The 19,900-nt window shown below is 34.7% G+C and overlaps 1 protein-coding gene across 1 annotated transcript in view; it reads left to right on the top strand.

Moving 5' to 3' along the window:
* Nucleotides 1-2,550: 2,550 nt before the first annotated feature.
* The window catches only part of XPO1 (exportin 1), a 55,283-nt gene continuing 37,933 nt past the window's right edge, over nucleotides 2,551-19,900 (top strand). Inside the window, exons 1-4 of the mRNA XM_042780563.1 lie at nucleotides 2,551-2,676; nucleotides 7,928-8,029; nucleotides 8,954-8,983; nucleotides 11,659-11,731. Of these exons, the coding sequence (XP_042636497.1) occupies nucleotides 2,551-2,676; nucleotides 7,928-8,029; nucleotides 8,954-8,983; nucleotides 11,659-11,731 (331 nt within the window). The remainder of the gene's footprint in view (nucleotides 2,677-7,927; nucleotides 8,030-8,953; nucleotides 8,984-11,658; nucleotides 11,732-19,900) is intronic.

Genomic DNA, 19,900 nt, shown 5'->3' with positions numbered 1-19,900 from the left:
CCGAGTATGGGCGGGGTGAGTGCGTGCTCCTGTATGCTATAGTTAGAAGTACTGCAAATCTGCTGGAGTGGGAAGCAAGGGGAGGGCGGGTCTTAGCGAGGTTTGTTTCTACTGAATGAAGCGGGCAATTGCCCACACCCCTAAGAGCAGTGTCTCGCCTTGTAGCAACTTGTTTTTTGACCTAGTATGAAGTTAATCATTGCAGCGGTTAGAATTTTCTGAGTTTTGGGTGGGAGCTACTAGTGTGCTGCCTCCCTATTCCGTTTGAAGTGGTAGTGAAGATATTTTGGTAGTCACTTGTATATAGAGTCGCAACTTCGTTGGAGAATCCCTTGTGTATGCTGTTTAGTGGTGAATTTTAGTATTGAAGTGGCCTAACGGTAAAAGAAAACGTTTATTATTTCTCTCCTGTCGCTATTGCTGTTTGCTATCTGCTTGTTTGTGTATCTTGAGTGTGGGACACTGCTGTTAGTAGAAAGAATGTTTGGGAAGCTGTTTGACTTGGGAGTGGGGGACTAAAAGTGCTTGGCATTGACCACAGAGCCGCCATTTCTCTACTACGTACAGTTGGAGATTAGGTAGGTCATTTTGAAGATAGCCACTAGTTCTAAGGATAGCAAACTACTGTGTGTAAACATTTGTATTCTAAACCTGATTCTGCACACGAAAGTAGTACCTCGGAGAACTCCACCTGAAAGTGAAACTTTCTGGAAGTAACTGTATTATTCCTTTGTTTTGCCTATAAAAAATTTCACAGATAAATAAATAGAAAAGTAGAAGTTCCATTTTTAATAAAAATAGAACATTTATTTTTGATACGTAGATACTGGTATTTTCTGAACATTGCTTTCTGGCCTCAATTTTTAGCATTTTTGTGACCTATAAAATTTTAAAGATGGGGGAAAATTTGCACATTTATCGTGGAATTTTATTTGTTTAGCTCTGAGACTTTTGTGGTGTATGACAAGTATTTTGCTGTTTTAGAATTGTATACTTTTTATAGAAGATCATGATGTCCTGTCAATTTTAATTGTCAGTAGTGGTGCATAACACCTAAGAAGAATAAAAAATATCCTTGAACTCTTAATTTCTAGGTTTTAAAATCATGTCTAATTTAAAAAACAGTTTAGACTAATTTGTTGTAACTTAAATTGTCTTTTAAAAACCATTCCCGTTAAAAATGTAAATTGCTCTCATCTAACGTTTTTGAACTGCTGTGAAAGAGCCAAGAAGTAACATCTTTTTCTCTATCAAGCTAGTTTGTTTAAATATAATGCAATCATTTTATTTGTCATTTCCTGATCATGGAAGGTTTTTAAGAGGGGAAGAAGTGGAGATGATCATCTGCCCTTGTTGGTTTTCAATACCCTAAACCAGGGATTCTTAACCTGGGGTTTCATGAGTGGATTTCAGGGTGTCCTGAATCTTCTGTAATTCTATGCAAAATTGGAGGGGAGTTGATTTGTTTATTATTTATTTAGAGGAGAAGGGTAAGAGCTATTGTGATCTTTTTTTGATTCTGAGGCATCTTGATCCAAAAGAGGCTAAGGACTACTGATTTAACCTGTCAAACTTAAACTTTGAAGAAAGAAAACAGAGGAAAGATTTTTTTAATGCCCGGCAACAAAAGTGTGCATGAGTGCCAGCATAGTAGAGTAGAATCCTCTTAAAAGGGTAATAGTACGTATAAACCAGTAGGTTTTAGAGAATACCTTTATTTCAGACCAAGGAATGATCTCTCTGTTAACGATATAATTTGTTTTCATTTGAAAAATAGTTGGCAAATTTTTATTTGGCCAGTGATACATATTTTTTTAAATCTTGTTTGGCATAGTGCCATAACCTACCCCCCCCAACCATGTAGTAAAGGAATTAAATGCTTGTAATACAATTTTTAACTCTTGAATTCATTGGGAGTTGGAACAGATAAGGAAGGTTTTATTGAGTGTAGAGACTAAATTTTATACAGGTTAAATAAGTGAATTGATTCTAAGATTTGTTAGGATTGTGGTTCCTGCTAATCATTGCTGCATGCTACTAATTTTTAATATCTCCTTGCCTTTTTTATCTTAAAATTTAAGATAGTATGAAATGCGGGGGGAAAGTGAGGTTTTACTTCCAGAAAAATCCTGCGGGGGGGGGGGGGACTTAAACATGTACTTGAACATAAGCACATTTCATCTGTACTTAAAATTTTGAGATTAAGACTTTGAATTGTTCCAATTTTTAGAGCCATAAAATCATAGCAATGGATTTGTGTAAAACATCACTTAGGAGGTATCTGCTTGTGTGTTAGTGGAGAAAGAACAGTAAAATTTTGAATAGCGCTACTGTATACATTAGAAAAGTTGCACAGACCCTAATAGTTCTACAGTTATGGAGTAGCTAAGTAATTTCAGCTTTTGTTATTTGGTTTTACTATCTCAGTTGGTTTGTAATAACTAGGTAAAGCCTCTATTATCATAATATTTTGGGGAACATGGTTGAAGAAAAATAAGAGTTTTTGACCAATCAAATCAATGTTGTGTTTTTTTTTTTCCCCAGTAATCTATGCCAGCAATTATGACAATGTTAGCAGACCATGCAGCTCGTCAGCTGCTTGATTTCAGCCAAAAATTGGATATCAACCTTTTAGACAGTGTGGTGAATTGCTTATACCATGGAGAAGGAGCCCAGGTAAAGTAGCTGACCAAAACTTTTTATAACATTACTGTCATACAATACAGTTGTTGGATTTAGAATAAAATTTAAAATTATCTGTAGTTTGTGTTAATGTTGGAATTACATATTAACTGTAATGAGAATTGTTCTGGAGAAAGAAATGGCATTATGTTTTGACATGGTTAGAGTGGGATGTTGTAGGGTATTATTACTTATTTTGTTCTTAATCTCAAGAAGATTTATAACATTCAATAAAAGGTAGAACCCAGTGTATAAAATGTTTTACCAATATTAAAGGCTATATACACCTTAATAAATATTTAAATTTGGGGTGACATTTTTCTATTTTTGAAACATTTAAATTACAGAAATGCTTCAGATATAAAAAGCCCAACAATACTGAGCATCTTGTGTCACTTGAGTTAGTTAATGATACATGTCAGAAAAAAAACTGGACAGTCCTGAACCTTCACCTGGTAGAAGGTATTTCAATGGGCAAAAAGTCTGTTGCAGAGTCAGAATCTTTTTTTGATGATATGACATACATCTACTAGTGCAGTTTTGTTGCCAAATCACTGTGTTCCTGGTTAGATAATGCTCACTTAGTACATCCCAAGTTATGTTGTCAAGGTACTATTTTATTTTTGTATAATTTTAAAAACCTGAATACTGTCATGTTTCTAGAAACCTTAAAGATGGATATGATAGATATTTTTTATAGATAGACCAAAATTTATAATATATATAAATAACTTCCATTTTTTTGTGAAATACAACAATACAGATTTCACTGTGGCGAAAAAAAAAAATTAAAAAGGAACAGAGCCATGGAAGTTTAACTAGGAAAAATTAGTCTGCAATGATTTATGAAAACTTGTTACTCCCAGGAGATTTTTGCCAGGATGTGCCTGTCTCCAAAAAAGTTGTTCCATCGGTACTTATTATTCATAACATGTAGTTGTTTCCTCATGTTGTGCATTGAACATGGACCTTTAAGCATCATTTTTTCCTAACACAGGTGGAACTGCTTTTGGAAGAAGGTATACATACAAGTAAGGTTGAAATGCATGAAGCAAGGTTGGGCTCAACTTTGAATGATATATTATTAGAAGCACTTTTGACATCATTCAGCTACTACTACTGTTTAATCTTAACTCATTTAAAGTTGACTTAGAAAAGCTTTTCTAAGTATTTCTATTTATAAAGCTTAATGTTCCCCAAGGTGGTTTTTTTGTGACAGTTACATAAAGATAATCATAGACTGATGTTTGTTACAGATGAGGAAACAGATTTAGAGCTTAAAGACAGTTCAGAGACATTCTTGGTCTCTAAAAGTCATGTTATTAAATACCTAGTTCAGTCCACTTTTTATATACCATGTTCTTGGGGGTTCTTTCTTCAAGTGATAAGGAGTAAGAGCTATAGTATAAAATATGTTTTTAGGGTTGGATATCTTGATTCCATTAAGTTCTCTAGTAGTTGCTCTTGAGTCCCATCTGCCTTTCAAGAGATCAGGGGATTAGTGATGAGGTTTGTAAAGCACCCTGGTCAGTATGTAAAAATGATTCTGTGTAAAGCATATTTACATATGCTAAATGATATAAATTCATTTGAAATCGTTCTTTTTTTTTCCCCCTAACCTCATTAAATGGTATGATTAATTATGCTAAGTAAACTTTAAAGTTAATTGTAGGTAGCCTGCCGTTTTAAACAAGAATGCTTTGGTTAGGTAGATGCACTCTTTTGGAGAGATGAATCATGGGAGAATAGAAGGGCTGTGTATGCACAGGGAGACAGCTGGGGGCCATAAGTGCATGGGAGGGAAGGACACAGGGAAGAGGTAACTGTGGGGAGGAAGTGGGAAGAGAACTGTTGCATTGTGGGAAATTGCAATCAATATCTTGAGACAAAGTATATGTGAACTGCTGTGTGGAAAATGAATTTGCGCTGTAAACTTTGACCTAAATCGCAGCAAATTTTTTTTAAAAAAGTACAAGAATGCTTTGGAGGGAAAGAAATTACAAGAGTGACTTCTAATCTGTAGGCAAACTTTTGCCTGGATGGTTAGTATAGTAGGGTCTTTTGCATTACAACTTTAGGACTACCTTCTGTTATAATGAGCATTTTTCTATTTTTAGCCAAGTATCTAGCGGAAAAAAAAAGAAGTATGGGAAGGAATTGGATGTGTTTTCCAACATTGTGTTTTGTTAAGCGTCTTGAACTCTTTAATCTATTACTTAGCAACTAAAATGCTTTCACCATTCAGTTAGTAGCACTGGGAGATGCTGGGTTTTCTCCCTCTGGTTTTCTTTTGTGTTCTTTCCCTTTTTTAAAAACCCCTCCTGTGGTTTTAAATTAATGGAAGATTATTATGTAAGGACAGTGGGATTGGGACAAAATACAGAAGACACTGGGATGCAAATATTAAAAAGTAATTTGAGAAAATAAAATTGTAACAGGAATAAGTTTGATTTATGCAGAGATTGAAATGAATGATGATAACGTGGGATATATTTAGTGGAAAGTACTCCCTTATTATGTAGAACGCTCTTCCCTTCAAAAGACTTGACAAAATAGTGTCTTGAGCAGATAACTTTAGTAGGCTTGGATCTTTGATACACCTTGAACCCCAGATATTGTCAAGTTGATTCTGACTCAAAAGCCACCCCATGTGTGTCAGTAGAACTGTGCTCTGCAGAGTTTTGAAAGGCTGCTTTCCAAAGTAGATCATCAGGCCTTTCTTCCAAGGCACTTTCTCAGTTAACAGGTAGTACCCAAGCACATGAACCATTTGTACTACTCAGGGAGTCCAGTAATATGCCTTGTCCTTTTAATATTAACTATTTTATGTGAAAGTCAGTATGTTGTTTGCTATGGATAGCTAATTAGATATTTTCAGGGAGAGTATCAAAACATTGCTAAAATGTGCTGGCCCTAAATACAGCACTGTTCCACTTTTTGCCATTGATTGATTGATTGATTGTGATTTGGGTGAAATTTTACGAGCAAATTCACTTTCCATACAGCAGTTCACATACACTTTCTCTCATGACATTGACTACAATTTACCCCAATGCAACAGCTCCCTTCCTACTTCCTCCCATACCTTTTCCCTGTGTCCATCTCTCTATGCACTCCTGTCCCCTGAGCTGTTTTCCTGTGCATAAACAGCCCTTCTTTCTCCCATGATTGTTCTCTCCAAGGAGTGTGTATATCTACCACAGGTAAATGTTCAACACACATAGGCCTTTTTTTTTTTTTGGACATTTCTTATGTGATCTATTTACGCTTACTTAAAGCTCTTATTCCTTTAATGAAATTAATTGCAAACTGCAAATAATTATGTTTAAAGAGCTTAGCACCCCACTTAATTCTAGACCATCAGAGTAGAGAACCACTACATAATTTGAGTGTATTCTTAAAGTTGTTTTTTAAATGGTAAGTAGTATGTATTACTGATTTGCTTAAAGAATAATCATGAATTTGATACTGTATATGCTAACTGGGTGGGGGAAATAATGTTATCAAAGCCAAAATATGCATATATTTTTTTAAATTGGAATAAAAGAGCTGGGTAAAGAAGATTATGTGTTATCTGTGTCAGATAGGCTGAAATAAGGTCTTCCTTGCTTTTTTGAGGCTTTCTTATTTTTAACCCATCAAATTAAACTCTTGATTACATAAATAAGAGTCTAAGTGGAGGATAATTGACAGATTTAAAAACCATCAAGTTTTGATTTTTGCTTACAACTTGTGATGTTGTTGTTGTTGTTATTTGCCGTTGAGTCGGCCCCGACTCATAGCGACCCCTCCTTGGGTTTCCAAGGCAATATCACTACGGAAGTAGGATTGCCCAACCTTCCTTCCGAGGAGTGGCTGGTGGATTTGAACTGTCAGCCTTCTGGTTAGCAGTCAAGCGCCTTAGGCACTATGCTACCAGAGCTCCCAACAACTTGTGATAGAAATAGGTAAAAGATAATAGGAGGACACATGCAGTTAGGCTACATCATCAATAGATTTAAAAGCCTTTGGCATAATGTGTCATAAGAAAAACTATAGGGCAAACATGAAAGTTGATACATAAGTCTTCAAAATTTTTAAGTCTTAAAAATGATGTGAAGTTTACCAAAAAAATTGCAGATTCCTTTCTATCATATAGTTTCTAGAATTTAATGATCATAGAACTATATATTGGGTATGAAATTCATACACATACTATGGAAATATGGACAGGAAGAGACACACCAAATTCATGAAAGTGCCTCCAAAGAAAGAACAAAGGAAGGAAGTGGCAATGGAAAAGAACAAAAGCAACTTCCATAAATTTAGTTCTTTAATGTTAAAATGTGACATGAGTACAGCAAAATGTTAACATGTTAATTCTAGATGATGAGAACATAGTTTAATATATCTGCATTAAAAGTTTGAAAACAAAAATTTTTTTAAGCTAGGACTTAGTATATGAAATGAGTAGACTTGAAGGGAAAATGTGTTTACAATAAATTTAAACCTTTTTTAAGGGTTTTTAGGGTTTTGTATATCTACAAATATTTGAAATTTGTCATCTTATTTAGACCTAGTTTTTTATCAGTCTTCCCATGAAATAGATTTTTGTGGATAAAGTTTATTTAGAAATATCTTAGTGACTCTTATAAAGCAAAGTATTCCACTACATGTTACCTGAGTAGGTTGCTTTTTTTAAATTATGATTTGGGTGAAAATTTACAGAGCAAATTCACTTTCCATACAGCAGTTCACATACACTTTGTTTCATGACATTGACCACAATTCACCACAGTGCAACAGCTCCCCTCCCGCTTCCTCCCAACAGTCACCTCTTGCCTGTGTCCATCCCTCCATGCACCCCTGCCCCCTGAGCTGTCTCCCTGTGCATAAACAGCCCTTCTTTCTCCCATGATTGTTCAGTAGGTTGCATTTTTATATGTTGCTTTTGGTTGTAAGTGCTGAGAGCTCCTTTACTTTGGAATAGTTTTTTTGTTAGCATTGGTTGAATTAAAGTTACATTTTAAGCATATCAGGAAAACCAGATTGCTAAAATAAAACTATTCCATTTCTAAGGAATAAAATATTCACATTTTTAACTGAAATTTGAGTGATGCTTAACATTTTTATTAGTTTCTATATGTTAATAATTTCTTGAGTGTTTCTGAAAGTTGATAAAATCCTTGTCATAGGATTTTTGTCATTTTAATGAATGATTCAAAAGAACAAGTGAGCTTAAAATTCTTTTTGTGTAATATTTTAGCAAAGAATGGCTCAGGAAGTACTGACACATTTAAAGGAGCATCCTGATGCGTGGACAAGAGTTGACACAATTTTGGAATTTTCACAGAATATGAACACGAAAGTAAGCAAGTGGTGGTTTTAAAATCCATTATCTCTTCTTTTCTTCCAGTCATAAACTTTGAGGAAGGTATCTCATTTTTATAGTATTAGCATTTGTTATTTCAAATCATTTTAATATTGTTAACTTATTTCAAAATTTAGACTTGACATAGAATTAATTCTTGCAAATAGTCCTAAAAATTATGAGTGAAGTTTTGTAATTGGGACTAATACGCAAGTATGCAAAGTATCTTTTTTTGTTGTTTGTTGTTTTTTGTTTTTTTGTTTTTTCTTCTAAGAAAATGTATACAGGTCTAAGTAGCATAAATTCTGAAAGTTATTCAGACGTGAAACAATCAGGAATTATTTTGGGCAAGTAATCAATATAATCCAGGCTAGGCACCTCCAACACCAAGTTGTGTGGACAGCTTAAAACCCTACTCCATGGTACCAATGCTTTTAATGGGACAGCACTCAGTTTTTATTTGCAATTGAAAATGTAATAATCTGGGTCCTTTTTTAAGTTTGAACAGAAGGGTTGATCAAAATGTGTTTTGACTGTTTTAGGCTTGATGATTCACGCTTCTCTTTAAACTGCCTTCAAGTTATAAAATACCATGCATGGCATTCTGTTTAATACACACAAGGTTTCCTCTTGATATACATGTGTTACAACAGAAAATAGCCATGTTCACATCTGTTTCTGAAATCAGACTGTGTTAGTTAACAGTTTTAAAATATTAATTAGTTTTGACATCTTTGTAAATTTTAGGGAAAAAATACAGTCCAGAACTTCCTCAAAGTGCTAACCTTAAGTAACATAACAGTGTTTGCCTGTTTGCTTGCCTGGTAAATTTTGCTTTTTATACTGACAGACATTACTAATGTTTAAGTTGATTTATCAACAGTATTTTTAAAAACTCAAATTTGTCTTGTGAAAAATGAGATGATTAGAGGAACAGAAAGAAAGCAACAGGTAAAGAATTCTTCAATTTACATAAATTACAAATGATTTGGTGCTAAATTTATGCACTATGACATTTGGCTTTTATGCAATCATTTTTTTTTTCTTTAAAGATGTTAACACTACCTGATATTAATCATAATGTTCCATTATGTTGATTGCTTGTAATAGGAAGAAAAGGGGTGTCTTCCTGTGCAACTGACACAGCTAGGCTTTGACGGCAGGCCTCCACAAGGTCTACCCTTTTGATTCCCTTTAACTGAATTCTGTTCATCAATTGTTTTTGTTTCATGGGCGGTGGGAGGGGAAAGGGGCATTCAATGCATAAAATAAGTATTTCTAAGGGCTCAGTAGAAATTTCTACCATAGGGATCATTTTCATGCTTTTTTTTTCTCCCCCATTTAGTCTTTGCTGTTATCTGTCCCTCATCTTCATAACTCAGCAGTGGATTTCTCAAGTCTTGAGATTGATTATAAAGCACAAATACAGCTATTTAAAATGATGTTGGACTATGTATAGATACTTCTAAAACTTTGAGATTTGGCTGTCACTTCAAATTTTTGAACCAACATACTTACCTTTTCAAAGACTGTGAATTATATCTATCTCTGTTCCATGTGCACATTCTTAGTATCTAGGAGAGAAGAGGGTGGGTTTTAGGATATATGGTGATAAAATGCATTCCTTTGGCCTAACTTGTGAAAAAAAAGGCTTTGATTGAGCTGCCTGCCTTGGGAAAGAAGATTTGAAATATAGCAGATTTGAAATCTTGGCGGAAAGATTTGAAATGTGAATTATATCTTCAAGTGTTGCTACCTTTTTACAGTTGGAAAAAGGATTAGAGGTTAGTAAATAGGTAAATCAGGTAACAAAGTTAATTAGGTAACAAAGCAGTAAGGAAGAAATAAGTGACTGTAATAGGAAGGGGGAATGCCCTTCAGATAGAAAATGAACTGGAAAATTCTGGTTTAAAAAGTGAAGTTATCTTTAAAGCTATTTTTCTTATCTCCTAGTATATTTTATATGGTGGTTTTAGTCCTTTTTTTGTTTTGTTTTGTTTTTTTGTTTTGTTTTTAAGGGTTTTTTTTATTTGTTGAGAATTAGCAAGAAGGTATTCCATGTGTAAGAAGTGCATTGCTTTAATTAAAAATTTGACAATCTGATTTTATGTCTCTAAAATTGATTTCAAGAAAATTTTTAGGATAGTGGTTTTTTTGTGTGTGTATGTGTGTGGTTTTTGTTTGTTTGTCTTTTTAATTTCAGTCAATCAGAAACTTTCTTCTTTTTTGTATATTTTTACATTTTTGTTGTGAGAGACCTAGAGCTATAGAGAAGTATATTCTTCAAAATGAACAGTGTAGAAAGCTCCATTATTTATTTACTGCTGATTATGAAAGAAAAAATTAAAGGCATCAAATTTTAATTTCAGAATTTTATTTTGGACTTGTTTTTATTTTAGAAGTCTTTCTAAGGAATGTTCTGCAAATGTAGGATTTGAGTTGAAATGGCAAAATTACCTTGAAAAGTATGAAATGTTAAAAATGAAAGAAAACAGCAAAAACATTCACTGTTTGAGCACAATGTAGTTTGGGACAGTCTATATTGTGCTTTGAATAAAATGAGCATTCACATGATCCCTTTGGTTGAAATACTAATGCTCCTATTTTATTGTGTAATGACTAACCATTTTAAAGATGAACTCTTATTCTCAGCCAAAACTTGGAATGTATATGTCTATACATGAATGAGCTTACCTTTCAGGTATTATAGTGGCTTCTTCCCTAATTCTTCAGCTTGAAAAGTACCACAATAGTGTTGTCCCTTCTCTTCCTCCTGCCTGTTCACACTAATTGGTCGTGGTCATATCTTTTGAATAATAATACCTAGGGTGTTATAAATTCCTACAAACATTATTGACTATTTAGAGTGGGTAATAGGCAGGAGGGACAAAATGGCTTGAAAAGTGGTATCTATTTTTTTTAACATTTTTATATTTTTAGTTATAACTTTTATATTTTGGAAGGAATACCTGAAAGGTAGACACAGATTGCAACATGCATTTGTGTATTGTTTTGACTGTGCACAAAAGTTTATCTTTAAATTAGTAGAAATAGCAACTATAAGGGTGGGGTTAAAATTTAAAGTAAACCCATGGGTTGTCTTGCTGCTCCTTAAGTAACACACCAGTGATGCTTGTAAACATTTTATATGCAAAGTATCTGTGATAATACTTTAATACTTGGCCAAAAAGCTTACAACTGCTAGAGGTTGGTAGGAAGCTTGATAGTATCCAAGCTGCTAAATTCTTAGGAGCCTGGTCGTGTTAAAGTACGTGAGCCTATAAGCAGTCATTTATGCTGTGAATTCGTATCTGGCTGCTACTTTTTCTTCTACAGATAAGCTCATTTGGCTGCCAAAGGGCTTTTTATTTGTTTTTTCTTCCTGGTGTGAGCATGTATAACAGCAGGACGTTTATATAGAGTAGTTAAACAGTAAAAGGAGGAAAATGCATGAAAACTCAGTATATGGGTGAATAGATCCTTGTTTAATATATGTAATTAAACTTGGTAGCATAATGTTTTTGAAACTTTAGATGTATATGTGTGAATGTTTGTCCGTTTGTGAATCCTGAAATTTGCCAATCCTATAGCAATATATTCACATGCCTCTATTCTCCAATTTTCAGTATTATGGACTACAAATTTTGGAAAATGTGATAAAAACAAGGTGGAAGATACTTCCCAGGAACCAGTGTGAAGGTAGGAAAATGTTTTAAAGAATTGTAGATTCAGAATTCCATTATTACTGGCATTTTTTATCATAGTTGAGTATTTTCAGGAGCAGGAATAAATTGAGTTTCTAGTAGTTTATTATGCTCTCATGGAGCTTACTGCTTTCATCATGTAGCAAAGTAGGTTCTATTTATATTTTGGAGATGTGGGATGAAGTTATCTTTTGGGAGAAAGAGACCAGACTGGATAAAAACCTTTTACAGTTTTACAATTAAACTATAGTGAAAGTATGTATCAACTGTAGTTAATAACTTGATTATTCCTGGTCATCATTTTTATTTTTACAATGTGAATTCAGTATAGCAGAGAATTTGGACCACAATTTGAAGTAAATAAAATTTGATATATGTGCTTTTATACATTCATAAACATTAACAGAACAAGTACAGTAATCTTACTGCAACATGTAAGGTAATATGTAAATTTAGTATGACAAAGGAAAAACCAAGTACTGAAAATCACAAGGCATTACTTTTTTTAGTTCTCGGGATGCTTTATGGGAGATTGAGTTCTGAAATAAGGAAAGAGATCAGAAAATAAAGGTGTGGTGATGCCCACTATTAATATCTAACTTTCCCTCTTTGCTATCTTGTGAAAGGCAGTCATCATTTAAGAACCTGGGGCAAGGTTAGTCTCTTGAAATTCTTTGATTCCTTTGCTTCCAGTTATCACGTATTTCCTGTATTGCCTACTTTATATCATTTGTCTATCATTGAAAAAAACTTGAAATCTAGACTTTATAGTAGGAGTATGTTACTTCTCTGAGGGTGATCTGGGACTGGGCAGAATTTCTTTCTGTTGTGTGTAAGGTCGTCATGAGCCAGAGTCTCAAAAGCAATTATCTGTATACTGTATTTTTTCCCTTATGATGCAACCAAGTATATTACACACAGGTGACTAACACACCTGTTATTTGTGTAAAAATGTGGTGTGTTAATTCTGGTGACATGTTTTGTCTGTTATAATGTCCCCATTCTTTGGTTCAGTATTTTTAAGTTGCTACTCTTCTGCTTTCCCGTGTCATCATCATGGTTTTTTGATAGTGACCTGGATTTACACATAGTCAGTCTGACTTAAATCCTGACATCGTTCTAGCACAATTAGAAATGAATGAAACAAAATTTTAACAGCAATAGCTTCAATATACCATAAGCCATAGATTAAAAAATGATTGATCAGGAGGAAATGGTGATCCCCAAAAGAGGTTCTTATGTTTTATTATGGGTTGAAATTATTTTAAATCACATCTGTGACTTTCAGAGAACAGTTTGAGTATGTGACCCAAATAGATGTTTTATTCTTTGTCACTATTCTTCAGGGACTTTTGGTGCAGCCATTCCTTGTTCCTTTATTACTATTTCATATATGTGGTTTGAGCCCCAGATTTAATTTAGTTTTGTGCCATTTTACTGTAGGATAATTTACTGGGTTTTTTTGTTTTCTTTTTTTTTTTTAAAAAAAAAACAAACTCATTGCCATCAAGTCATTTCCAATTCATAGCAACTCCTATAGAGTTTCCAAGGCTGTACATCTTTACGGGTGTACCCTGTGTCATCTTTTCTCCTATGGAGCAGCTGGTGAGATCAAAGGGCTGACCTTTTGGTTAGCAGCCCATTGCCTGAAGCACTGCACCACCAGAGTTCCTTATAATTTACTATACTGGAGTATAATTTAAATACGGCACTGAGTATATCCTACCAGAATTTGGAGACCATATACTATCTCAAGAATAGATTTGATGTGTTGAACAATAATGACTGAAGACCAGGCAGAGTAAAGTATTTTAATGAAATGTGGAAAGACCTGCAGTTAGAAAACAAGAAGGGAAGAACATGGTATTTCTCAAGCTGAAAGAACTGAAGAAAATACTCAGGTGTTGAATTGTAATATTGAAGGAGTCTGTGGGGAAAATATTGAATGACATAGGAAACATCAAAAGAAGATGAAAAGAATATACAGAGTAGAAAAAGAATTAGTGAACATTTAACTGTTTCAGAAGGTAGCATGTGATCAAAAACTCATTATATTGGAAGACCACGTCCAAGCTGCACAGATGGCATTGGTGAAAAAGAAAGCTTTAGTAATTGACAGAATACCGATTGAGGTATTTCAGCCAACAGGAGATGCTGAAAGCATACACTTGTCTCTGTGAAGAAGTTTGGAAGATAGCTATCTGGTCAACTGACTGGGAACAGCCAAACCAAATTCACTACCGTTGAGTCGATCCCAACTCATAGCAACCCCTCCTTGGGTTTCCGAGGCAGTATCTCTATGAAGATAGATTGCCCAATCTTCGTTCCAAGGAGTAGCTGATGGGTTTGAACCACCAGCCTTCTGATTAGCAGTCAAATGTCTTGGGCACTATGCCAGCAGAGCTCCCGTCTGACTGGGAAAGATCCCTATTTGTGCCCATACCATGTAAAAGTAATCCAGTAGAATGTGGGAAGTATTGAACAATACATAGGTAAGTAAAATTTTGTTGAAGGTAATTAAAAATGATAACAGGAATACATCAGTAGAGATTGCCAGAAGTTCAAGTCATATTCAGGAGAAGACATTGCTGGTGTCAGGTGGTATTTGGATGAAAGCAAAGAAAACCAGAAAGATGCTTACCTATTTTGTATTGACTGTGCAAAGGCATTTGTGTGGATTGTAATACATTATGGATAACATTGAGAAGAATGGGAATTCCAGAACACTTAATTGTACTCATATGTACATAGACCAAGAAGCAGTCGTTTGAAAAGAACAAAGAAATAACTGCATGGTTTAAGATCAGGAAGGGTGTGCACCAGGGTATTATCCTTTCACCATATTTACTTAGTCTGAAAGCTGAGCAAGTACTCCAGGAGCTGAACTATATGAAGAAGAAAGCAGCATCAGGATTGGAGGAAGATTCATGAACAACTTGTCATATACAAATGACACAGCCTTGCTTGCTGACAGTGAAAGGGACTCGAAGTACTTATTGATGAAGGTCAAAGACTACAGTGTTCAGTATAAACTACACCTCAACATAAAACAAAAATCTTTGCAACTGGACCAGTAAGCAACATCATGAAAAATGGAGAAAAGGTTGACATCGTGGAGGATTTTCTTGGATTAACAGTCATTATCCATGGAAGCGGTAAATGATATGTTGCATTGGGTGGATCTGTTGCAAAAGATCTCTTTGAAGTGTTCAAAAACAAAGATGGCACTTAGGACTAAACAGTACTTCACCTAAGCAATAGTTCCAGTTACCTCATAGCCCTGCAAGAGCTAGACAATGAATAAGGAAGACCAAAGAAGAACTGATGGCTTTCAATTATGTCATTGGTGAAGAATATTGAATATACCATGGACTGCTGGAAGAATAAATGAATCTGTCTTGGAAAAAGCACAGCTGAAGTGCTTCCTAGGAGCAAGAATAGCCAGACTTTGTCTCTCATACTTTAGTCGTGTTATCAGAAGGCTCCAGTCTCTGGAGGAGAGGATTTCATCTTAGTCAGCAAAACAAGAGGAAGACCTTAAACAAGATAGATAGACACAGTGGCTGTAAGGATGGACTCAAAAACATTATCAATGATTGTAAGGATAGCATAGGACTGGGCAGTTGTACTGTTGTACTTGGGGTTGCTGTGAGTCTGAACCAACTCAATGGCACCTAACATAATTTAAGTTTCCTTTTTGGTTTTTAAACACCTGGACCTCAGCTTCTCACGTAAGGATTGTGCTAGATGATTATACTAGCTTATTAAAGTCTGTGGTTATATTTCTTTACCAAAAAAAAATTATTTGAGGCTGAAGACCTGCTTGAGGATTTGGCATTTTTTTGCTTTCCACATTGAGAATGATAGGTTGTCTTTTTCATGGTAAAGTCATGGTAGCCTCATACATTTATACATAAGTGTCAAATATATTCAAGGCACACGAAACTGTTAACTTTTGAGAATCTACCATATTTGAAAAATCTGGAAGGGAGGGGTGATTATTCATCCTGGCTTAAGGTTTCATTATTCTCATGGTCCTGTTCTGTGTTGTGTAGAAACTTCTATTTTTTAGAATCAGTATTTTTAAAATAAATAAATAAATATGTCATAATCACTTTTCTCTCCTCCCACTTGCCCCTCAACACACACATTAATGCTAAGATTCCCTTGGGGTATGAACTTTCCAAAACCAAACCAAACTTGCTGCCATTGAGTCAATTTTGACTCATAATGACCCCCATTGGATACCCAAGGCTGTAAATCTTTATGGACGCAAACTGCCTCATCTTTCTTCTGTGGAGCAGCTGACCTTTTGAATCACTGACCTTTTGGTTAGGAGCTAAATGCCTTAACCACCAGAACTTAAACTTTCCAAAAGTACCTGAAGTTACTTGGATATCATCCACATGTGGTTGTCATTGTTAGGGAAGTTATCACATGGATGGAGAAAAAGTGGCAGTTTAACTTCTGTGGTCTTTCAGAGAGGCTCATTATTGGAACATGAAGAATGATTCCCAGAGTATGTTAATGAACTCCAGATTTAGATACGCAGCTACTAACTTTGCATTTCACATCTAGTGATTCATGTTTTGGTTTAAGGTGTACTTGGTCTCATTTTTAAACATTGAGAAATTCTACATTGTATTGATTTTATAATCTTATTTTACATTGTTAATCATAGACCTCTCTGATTTTAAGATTTTGTGTCTTAAAATAGGCTTATTTCTTTGATGGGGGAATGGGTCATAATATTTTTTAAAAAAATGTGGTTTGGGTGCAACTGTACAGAGCAGATAGTGAGCAATTATGTGTTTTGTTTCATGACATTTGCAATCCCCTCAATGTAACAGTACTTCTTACTTCATTCATCCCTGGGTTCCCTGTTCCCATTCGTCCTTCTTTCCTGTTCTTTCTTATCTTGTGGGCTTTATTTTTGGACAAGTTGGTTTTTCTTAGGAGTGTGTTCCTCATGGATGTTATTGTTCACTTTATAGGCCTGTCTTTGTTTGACTAAAGGGTTATGTGCACAGGTGGGTTCAGTTACAGGTTTGAAGGATGTCTAAGGGACATATTCTCAGTGGTTCTACCAGTCTCTATCAGACCAAAAAATCTGGTCTTTTTTAGGATTTTGAATCTTATTCCACATTTTTCTCCCATTCTTTCCAGGACCTTCTATTGTGAATCCTGATCAGAGCCTGCAGTGGTATTTGGGCACCATCTAGTTCTTCTGGGTCTTAGAGGCTGAGGTTCACATGGTCTCTTAGACCTTTGGACTGATTATTTCCATTAGTCTTAGATTCTCTTCACTCTTATTTTCCTCCAGAAGGGGAGAGACCAGTGGTTGCATCTTGGCTGCCCACAGGCTTTTAAGACCACAGTTGGCTGCTCACCAAAGTAGGATGTAAAGCATTGTCTTTGTGGACTGTGTTAATGCCAATTGACCTAGATATCCCCCAAGACTATGGTCCTAAGCTCCCAAGCCCGGTGACTCATTCCTTCAAGGTGTTCGGCTTTGGCTAAGAACTTTTCATAATATTCCCCCTGTATGTTTATCAAAATGTACTAATATTTCTGAATAGTAATTTACCTTCATCTTGAAGTAACTTTGGTGTTGGAAATAAAATATATCACTCCAAGAAGATGATATTGTCATACCTTTTAAAGTTATTGTTTCTGCTTGCCAGTTTACTAGTTTTAAATCATTCTTGGAAAGATAAAACCATATTTTCAACAAATAATTCATGTTTGTTTTGTTCCCCAACATGCTCCTTCCATGAGGTATAATAGTAAGCATGCTATGCTAATCTTTTTATATGTTGCTGTTTAAAAAAAATAGGTAGTGTGCTTACAAAAATACTTTGGGAGGAGGATGCAGTTGGCAAAAAAAAAAACCCAAAAAAACATGTTATTTACGTAACAACATGTTACGCAAAAAAAAAAAAAAAAGAATATAATACGTGAGGATTAAATAAGGTATATATAATGAGTTGCAGATGCTAAAAGAAGGGGGAAATGATTAGGCTGGACCCTTTGGGCAAGTTTTATTCACACAGATGCCAGTTCTTAGTGTAATTTAAAGAAAGGATAGATTTTGCTCCACAAACAGTGTGCCAAAATAAGTTTACTGGGTTTTTTCCTCCCCTAGTCTAGCATTTCTTTCATCTACTTTCAGACTTTATTATGTTCATTTTTACATGTTCCTTTATGATCATCACTTTTTCAGTTAACTGCCTTTCTATCTAAAAAACACTTTTCTGGGAAAATCTGACTGCATTAGACTGAGTTAAATGTCTCTTCTTTATGTTCTCTTCGGAGCTTTGGTGGCGTAGTGCCTAAGGCATTTGACTGTTAACCAAAAGACTGGTGGTTCAAACCCACCAGCCACTCCTCAGAAGGAAGGTTGGACAATCTACTTTTGTAGTGATAACACCTCGGAAACCCAAGGAGGAGTTGCTATGAGTCAGATACTACTTGATGGCAGTGAGTTTGGTTTTGGTTTGGTTTGTGTATGTTCTCTTAGCGTAACCCTGTACCAGAATAAAATTTCAAAGAACAAAAGACATTCATAGATAAAATAGCCAGGTGAAGGCTTTTTTAAAAAAAAACCTTAGAAAGACATTTTAATAACAAAAAGCGTGAGACACATAATTAAATAAACATTTAAATAAATTTAGCTTTGTGTTACACAAAATTTACTGCCTTGTTCTGAAATATCTTATTTTCCCTCTGTACCCTCTCACATAGGCGCTCTGGTAGCATAGTGCCTAAAGCACTTGACTGCTAACCAGTACTATTAGTTACTGTTCACCATTTAACTTCATTATTTTCAAGGGTATAAGACTTTCCCAGTATTTTTGTTCTAATGATATAGGTAGTCCCCAGCTTAACAATGTATTCGAATTTCAACAAACCACACTTAGGGACTTTGGTTTTATTTCTTGGTATATCTTATCAATAATATGTACCACATCCAGTATTACAGTGCATAATTTGCTGATGCTACCATTCTCAGATGTTCAAAGATTGGATTTATAAAGATGGTGGTAATAAAAGGTCATAATAATGAAAATTTTTTAAAAAAAGTATTCGACTTAGGTCAAAACTGACTTAAAACAGTCATTAGAACTGAACCCAGTTGTAACTCGGTTGCTACCTGTATACATACCTTAGATATTTGTCATGACATTTAATGTCTTTGAAGTTATGTTTTAGAAGGAACATTTTCTTAGATTAAAATTATTGTATACCAAAGGCTATAAATATTTTTAAATTAAAAAGGTGACTAGAAAGGCATAGATGGGTTTTAATATGTGAAGTGGAAGAATTTCTGAATAGGGTATATGGGTGCTATTCACTGAAGTCTTAAGGATAGGACCAGTGGCACTGATTGATTCTTAATCTTAACTACACATGGCTTTTACTACCTAGGTGGCCTCCATCCATTTTTTAATATAATTTGAAAATTTGCACCAAAAAGGAAGGAAAGAAAGAAAAGCCTCCTTTGTCCCTTCCCTCAAAAAAATTGATGACTCTATATAAAAGTGCACTTATATTTTTACTTAAACTAAGGATCATGTTATAATCATTGTTACGAGTATGGCTTACAGATCATTTCATGAGATACAAACATGTTGACATTGAACAGCAGAGAAGACAACTAATGAAAGAAATAGTTCAAGATGAAAAAGTTGTGACTGGGCTTTTGGAAGTTAAACCTGTAAACTTAATTGGTTGTTAAAGTTATTGAGTATGAATAAACAGCATGTGTGGTCCCAGCAATTTTCCATTGTTGCTATCTTTTTTATAACAAAATTAATCTGTTCATTCCTCTGCTTCAGATCTCCAGTTGTGTTGAACATCAGTCCTTTACTATGTAATACTTGTTTTTTGTTTCTTTTGGTTGCTTTTTGTTTGCATTTGCAATTTTTGAGTTTTATTACAGTACGGTTGGCATGTGTAACTGCATATGTTGAAAGAGCGTGATTAGATAGGTTTTTTTACTGTATACATCCATGAAACCACTATACTCATTTTGTGATTACCTTTGCCTTCCCTTTCATCCCCTTACCACCACCCCCAATCTTCTGTCACTTACTAGATTAGCTTACGTTTCTCTTTGTGTAAATATCTTGGAGTGGAATGAACTCGATTATATGGTAGGTGT

This window comes from Orycteropus afer, unplaced genomic scaffold (genome assembly GCF_000298275.1).
Source record: "Orycteropus afer afer isolate SDZICR_OR568_19922 unplaced genomic scaffold, OryAfe1.0 scaffold00046, whole genome shotgun sequence".
NCBI lineage: Eukaryota > Metazoa > Chordata > Mammalia > Tubulidentata > Orycteropodidae > Orycteropus > Orycteropus afer.
The sequence above is the reverse complement of the archived record's forward strand: the minus strand, read 5'-3'. Positions and strand labels throughout refer to the sequence as shown.